Source organism: Melanostigma gelatinosum (assembly GCF_949748355.1).
Source record: "Melanostigma gelatinosum genome assembly, chromosome: 8".
Classification (NCBI taxonomy): domain Eukaryota; kingdom Metazoa; phylum Chordata; class Actinopteri; order Perciformes; family Zoarcidae; genus Melanostigma; species Melanostigma gelatinosum.
In genome coordinates this window covers 19,455,191-19,462,615 of record NC_136641.1, presented here as the reverse complement: position 1 = coordinate 19,462,615, position 7,425 = coordinate 19,455,191, and the positions used below count along the sequence as shown (strand labels likewise).

The 7,425-nt window shown below is 43.7% G+C and overlaps 1 protein-coding gene across 1 annotated transcript; it reads left to right on the top strand.

Moving 5' to 3' along the window:
• Positions 1-2,045: 2,045 nt before the first annotated feature.
• Positions 2,046-5,331, top strand: LOC306780776 (voltage-gated potassium channel regulatory subunit KCNG1-like; the record flags this gene model as incomplete). The annotated part of the gene is made up of 2 exons (XM_079273261.1): positions 2,046-2,819; positions 4,459-5,331. The coding sequence occupies 2 exons, from the start codon at positions 2,046-2,048 to the stop codon at positions 5,230-5,232; spliced, it is 1,548 nt and encodes a 515-aa protein (XP_079129387.1). The 3' UTR covers positions 5,233-5,331.
• Positions 5,332-7,425: the final 2,094 nt, after the last annotated feature.

Genomic DNA, 7,425 nt, shown 5'->3' with positions numbered 1-7,425 from the left:
TGGTGCAGCAAATCCAGGCACTGACATTTTAATTCCAGACTGGCTAACCTGCCTCCCCCTAAATTACTGTAATTGATTAAATTAGTTTGGACACAGGCCACGAGGTACCCCCTGCACTGGTGACATACAGTCAACATCTTCTCTTTCCTTCGCTCTCCTATTTTTAGACACATTGTTCTTTGTCTCTCGCTCTGTTGATTTATCTATCTGGTTTTGCTTGAAAAGCATCTCAATGCCGAGAAGAAACGGTGGAATCATCGTTGTGTTCAACAGCTGCACAAAGCAGTTAGCTCAGTGAATTATAACAGCCAGTATAACATCAGGCCATTATGTATAATTCCCAGGCTGCTGTGGGTAACAGATGTTCATGCACGCAGTTGGGAGTGAAATTGTTATCCCTCGATGCCTAATGTATCAAGTTCAGTGATCATGTTTAATGAAACATAACTGACATATTCGTACTGCTTTGATAATGGCACAGACATGTTGGTTTTGTAATTCAATTAGTGTATAAAGGTTGTAGGTTTGGAAGCTTAATTAATTGTTTTGTAATTTGACATTTTGGGAAGCACGCTTAATTGCTTTCTTTCCAAGAGTGACATGAGAAGTTCAATACATCTCTCATGTGCATGCGCTAACCATGAAGCTGTAGCCCAGAGTTAGCCAGCTTAGCTAAGTATAACGAACGAAAGTAGGGACAGCCAGCAAGACCGGTTCTCTCCACAGTTCAAAAATCCGTATACCAGCAGCGCTAAAGCTCAATAATTAACATGTTCCATCGAAATTAGTTAAACTCGTACAAAATATGAAATCAAAGTTGTGGATTTAAGGGGAGTTACATTATGCTGGTCTTGTCTTTGCAGTGAGGTTGCCCAGCAGGCTAGCTGTTTGCCCCCTGCTTCCAGTCTTTATGCTAAGCTAAACTGTGCTAAGCTAATCGACACTGCTGCTCCGTAATTAGATGAGAGTGGTGTCAGTCTACACAGCAAAATCTCAGCAGAAAAGCTAATGAGCGTAGTTCCCAAGTGGCAACGTCTGATGTGGAAAAATGAGGCCAGTGGCAAAAACTGAGGTTTCTCAAATGGCAACTTGAGTCTGGCTCCTAAAGCGGGTCAGTCCCCATAGATCACCATGTTAACAACCAACTTTATAGCAGAAATGTTTACAGCCCGCTACAAAAAAAATGGCGGACGTCGTCGCCATGTTGAGCGCAGTTGAGAGGCAGTAAAAATACTTCCACTTTTAAGCTGTGTCGTCACTGCCAAGATGGCAAGGGCTGGAGCCACCAAGCTCCACAATGATACCTGAGAAATCAATGGGTGACGTCACAGAGACTATTTCCCTATTTTATACAGTTTACATGTTAGAATAGTCTTTTCACTGTTGTCCATACAAAGCAGTCAATTGATCTAACTTGACGAACATTATAGACACATTTAAAATGATCAACTGTTCCCTTTAACAAACCTTTTGTACTACTGGAACACTGCATTTTCAGAGCTTTAACAAAGTTTGACCATCATTACAGGGATTTTCTGATGTTGCCTGAAATTTGGGTGGACATAGTTTGACCATTAGAAAAACGAGGTTGGTTAACCACCATGAAAAACTGCAGTGATTTACAATACATTTCTTCTCTTAACAATATCAGAGGTCTTGTGGTGGAATATTTCGAGCAGGTCTATGCTTGCCTGCATGAAATATAATACACATGACTTTGCCTTCATGTGGCCATTCAAATATCAATAATCTAAGTGCCTCCTGCTGCAATACTGCTGCACCGTGGTATTACTCATCCTTAAGTAAAAGGGATGTCAATGTTTATAGTGGCATAACAGTGTCAGTATTGCTCCGACTCTTCACACAGTCCCTATGAGTTTAAGTAGGTTTTAAGTACATCAAAGCCATAAACGTCCGTTTAATACATTTTTAAAATACAAATGCCCTTCTGTATAAGACTAATCTGTTCATTCTCTGTTTCCCCTCTGAAGGTGACAGTGTGATGGTGGCAGGCTGAGCACAGGGATGTGAGTGGACCAGTAAAGATGACCCTGTTGGCGGGTGATGGCTCCGACTATGACTACAGTGCCCTGAGCTGTGCCTCTGATTCCTCCTTTGAGCCGCCTCCCCTACATGAAGAGGAGGCTCAAAAGGGGGCCTTCTACAAGAGGGCGCAGCGTGCCCCTGAGCTCAGCTCCATCCATGGCGACACCCTGCTGTCCAGCGCCCGTAAACTCCACGCCATCATCAATGTGGGTGGCCTGCGTTACCAGCTGCCCTGGACCACCTTAGAGGACTTCCCCTTGTCTCGTCTGGGCCAGCTGCACCTCTGCAGCAGCTTTGACGAGATCATGCGTGTTTGTGATGACTATGACGTCGCGCACAACGAGTTCTTCTTCGACCGCAGCCCCTGTGCCTTCCGTACCATCCTGACCTTCCTGCGGGCGGGTAAGCTGCGGTCCCTCAGGGAGATGTGCGCCCTCTCCTTCAGGGAGGAGCTGCTCTACTGGGGGGTCCCCGAGGAGAGCATGGAGTGGTGCTGTCGCCGGCGTCTGCTGCAGCGCGTGGAGGAGTTTGAAGCGATGGAGAGAGCGGAGGAGGAGGAGGAACTCCTGGAGGATCTGCTGGATTCGGACAGTGGACACGCAGCAGAGTCCAGACTCAATCGGTACATGGGCAAGCTAAGAGACATGGTGGAGAGGCCTCACTCAGGCCTGCCGGGGAAGATCTTTGCTTGTCTGTCAGTGATGTTTGTCACCATCACTGCCGTCAACCTATCCATCAGCACCATGCCCGCCATGAGGGAAGAGGAGGAGGCGGTGAGTAGGCTCATGACTTTGACATAACACAAAAAAAGTTACTAAGTACAAAACATGTTGTTGTCAGAGTCAAGTGTTGTCATGTCAGAGAGGAGAAGTAAAAGTGAAGACATGGCCCAACACAACTTCATTGTCTGTTGTGAGTCTGTCATAAAGTCACACCAAAGTATAGACAGTGAACATTTGAACCCCACACTGGTGAGATTGGCTTTGAAAATTGACATGTTATTCTGAAAAGCAGTCATTAGAACATTCTAATGACGGCATGTCTCATCTGTCATGTCGTTTAAAACAGCCTGCTGCTTAGAAAGCAGGTTGTTTTGCCATTGAAGAAAACAAAATTGGATTTGAAGACGTCTCAATCTGCTTTCATATTTTTGTCTGACTTCAATCACAACCATAATTAGCACACTGGCCTCTTCAGTCAAATATAAAGGACAATATTTGAGTCACACACAATATTTTCTTGCAGAGTAAAGGAACATCAGTTTTTTAATTAAAATTAATCAATCTATCTTTTGTAGAAATACCTACTTTGGATGGAAGTGGAGAGCAGCTTCCACCACTTTGCTTTCCATTTAAAAGAAATGTTTTAGTAGTTTTAAATGTTCTACTTTTACTTCTTGTACGCACTCAGGAAATCAAGTACAGATACTGCATGTGGGGTACTGTCAGTGGGCGGAGAGCGAAACCAAAAGCTCAACGGTTTTTATTTGAGATACTGTTAAACGTATATGTCATGCTGCTGACTCACCTTTCAGATCCAGTAGTTACTTTAATCTTGGACTGTCACTCTTTACCTTTCATTTATCGTGTGGGTGCTCCAGTGCATTAAGCGCTTTAAACGTGGGACGAGTTTTAACATCATCTCTTGTACAGTCATTAAGTCAATCATCAGGCAATGTTCTGGGAAAATGTAACCGGGATAATGAAAACGAAATGAAAGAAATACAACGACTGCACTGATGAAGTTCCAGTGTTCTATTCGACCTGACACACTTGTATTTGAACCTGCTATGCTCGGTGTATGTTTCAATCACGCTTTTTAATTGAAAGTGCCAGTAATTGCATTCTAACAACTCCGACGCCTCTGATTAAAAGTGTGTAAGTGTTCCTCTCTCGGAGTGAGAGACGGGTTTACTTGTTGAGTTGTCAGGTGCTTGTATGGGTCTACTCAAACCATCTCCTCCTCTGTGGGAGTGTGTTTCACAATGATATTTCTCCCTGATATGGACTGCGTTCAAAGGCTCCGTGCCATGTGCTTTGAAATGCTTTGAGCCTTCTCAGCCACGCACTGATTCAGCATCATCACCGTGTCACACAAAACACAAAGCTTTCCAAAAAAAAGCTTAAAACATAGATGATAAAGAAGGACCATTTTTGAGGTTACAGTTGCTCTGTTTTCATGGCTCGACTCATACATTAAATCATAACTGGCATAGCTTCGTCTATGATGAGCAAATCTCTTTCCTTTCTTTGTTTTGTTTGTTGGAGAAACATTGTGCACGTTGTGTGCAATGCTGCAGCCTCCCAGAGTCCTTTGCTCCTTCATTTCACATAGAAGTGGTTCCCTCTAGTGACTACAGCTACCACTCGCACATGCTGATGATGACCATGCTAACTCAAGTGTCTTTACCAGGGCAAATGTTCCCAGATGTGCTACAACATCTTCATAGTGGAGACGGTGTGCGTGGCCTGGTTCTCCCTGGAGTTCACCCTGCGCTTCATTCAAGACCGCAGCAAGCTGGCCTTCCTCAGGCAGCCGCTGAACCTGATAGACGTGGTGGCCATCCTGCCGTACTACATCACCCTGGTGGTGGACAGCACCTCCAAAGAAAAGAAGGGCTCCGGCAACAGCTACTTGGACAAGGTGGGACTGGTGCTGCGCGTCCTGAGAGCCCTGCGGATCCTCTATGTCATGCGGCTGGCTCGCCATTCGTTGGGCCTGCAGACTCTGGGCCTGACCGCACGCCGCTGCACGCGGGAGTTTGGACTGCTCCTCCTCTTCCTGTGCGTGGCCATAGCGCTGTATTCGCCCTTGCTGTACTTGATTGAGAATGAAATGGCCCCCACGCAGGAGTTCACCAGCATCCCTGCTACCTACTGGTGGGCCGTCATCACGATGACGACCGTGGGCTACGGGGACATGGTGCCGAGGAGCATCCCAGGCCAGGTGGTGGCTCTGAGCAGCATCCTGAGCGGGATCCTCCTCATGGCCTTCCCCGTCACCTCCATCTTCCACACCTTCTCGCGGTCCTACGTGGAGCTGAAGCAGGAGCAGCAGAGGGTGCTGCAGAGGAGGACGCACTTCCTGCTGCGGAGCCGCATGGCCGGCCTGGGCAGCAACCTCTCCTTGGAGAGTGACATGCTCTTCCCCATAGCGTCGACGAACACCAGAGACATGAACGAGTGACACTGTCGGACAGGGAAGGACGTACAAAGTGGGAGTGGGAGAGAAAGAGGAGAAGAAGAGGGAGGCTTCAAAGAAAGACTGGGGGTATGGAGAGGAGAGAGAGACTCTGAAAATAAAGTACAGGAGTGAGGAAGAAGAATTAGAGATGGAAGGGTGGAGAGAGAAGTCTTAAAAACAAGATACAGAGAAAACTGATTTTGTTTTTTTCTTCCCAGAAATGCAGCCGTGCTGTGTAGCAGTGTACTTTTGGATAAACATGACGAACACACAGAGAAGAGGATTAGAAGAATATTAGGAACACATATATATATTATTTAAGTATTAAATAAATGTTTCCTTCAAAAGATTTATGATTGATTCATGATTTAAAAGATGAATGAAACATTACATGGTCACAGAATATCAAATGGAAGTCTTAAGTTACGAAAGAAACCCACAATAAAGCATTCGAGCATAACAATGACGTAATTCCAATATGTGAAATGTGCATTTGACAAAAAAATACAGCTGAAGAGCATGGTGTCCTCATGATCCAACAACATAGTGATGTTTCTCATCGTTGATCGTTGACGTTTTAATGGATTTGTTGATGTCGTGCTAACCAGTGTCACGTCAGTAAAGATGCTCTCTGCTTTCGTTCAGTCCCAAAGGTTAAATAATAAAAAAAAAAAGTCCACACTTGGTAGACATCCAATCCCATTGACAGCATGCATGGTGTCATAACACACATGCAGAAGGACAACAATACAGCAATCAGTGGTGCAAAGTCACAATTTTTACTTTTTGGATTAAAATTCCACACATTCTATGACAGAGTTAAGAGATTGATTTGCTTATTTGAGTGTCATGTAGACTTAAAAGACACAAATCATATTATAAAAGAGGTACAGGAATTCAAAAACATTACATTTACACAATACGAGTGTGCTATTATGAGGAATACTGTGTACTCCTCTTCACATCGGGAGAGACTCATTGAATGAAAGTGAGAACATATTGTTACATTAGTGATCAAAAGACTCATTGAATAGCCTAAATGGGACTGATTTTGTTGAAGAGAGAGTTCAGAGATCTATTCATTTGAAGGATGTTGTACGATCAAAAGCCACCGGCAATCTAAAAAAGACATTTTTAAAACACATTCAGGAATGTGTCGGCCTGTTGATCAACTGGAAGGAACTATAGATCGAGAGAAGGATGTTGTTGGTTTGTGACTCCGAAGAATGTGTAGATTGCGTTATCTAAGGACCTTTTTTATTCTTTTTATGAGTTTGTGTCAGACAAGATGACAATTTTATACCAGTAATGGCAGCAGCAAAGAGTGCAAACTGCCAAGTAAGATAAAGAACTATTGAGTCACACTCCAGTCACTGATGGATTTAATCCTGATGAACAAAGTGTGCTACGTACAACTATGTATGAACCAGTGAAATACACAAACCTTTTATTTTTATTGATGAAATCATTTGAATACAATATACTGTGCACAGATGCAGGTAAAACCATCGTCTTAAACTTACATTATCAAATCAATCATCAATATAATCATCAAAACTATTTCAAACTGTACAGTTGGCGCTCATTCAGTGAATAACTTTTTGTATTGAAATCAGTGTAGTTGAACCGCGGTTAATCATGTGTAACTTCAGAGGTGACTCGTGCTGAAAGCTTTTATCACAAACGGAAACTTTACTGCAACCAGAACAGCTAAAGGGGATTGTTTACTGTGTGGGTATTCATGTGTACCTTTAGATCTCTGTTGCGCACAAATCTATCACAGCAAACTGATCAGCTGAAAGGTTTCTTTCCTGTGTGGGTTCTCATGTGGCTCTGTAAATGTGAACGCCGGTTAAAAGATTTCTTACAGACTGAGCAGCTGAAAGGCTTTTCTCCTGTGTGGGTTCTCATGTGGCTCTGTAAATGTGACCGATGGTTAAAAGATTTCTTACAGACTGAGCAGCTGAAAGGCTTTTCTCCTGTGTGGGTTCTCATGTGGCTCTGTAAAGTTGAACGCCGGTTAAAATATTTCTTACAGACTGAGCAGCTGAAAGGTTTTTCTCCTGTGTGGGTTGTCATGTGTGTCTGTAAAGTTGAACGATAGTTAAAAGATTTCTTACAGACTGAGCAGCTGAAAGGCTTTTCTCCTGTGTGGGTTCTCATGTGTGTCTGTAAAGTTGAACGCTCATTAAAAGA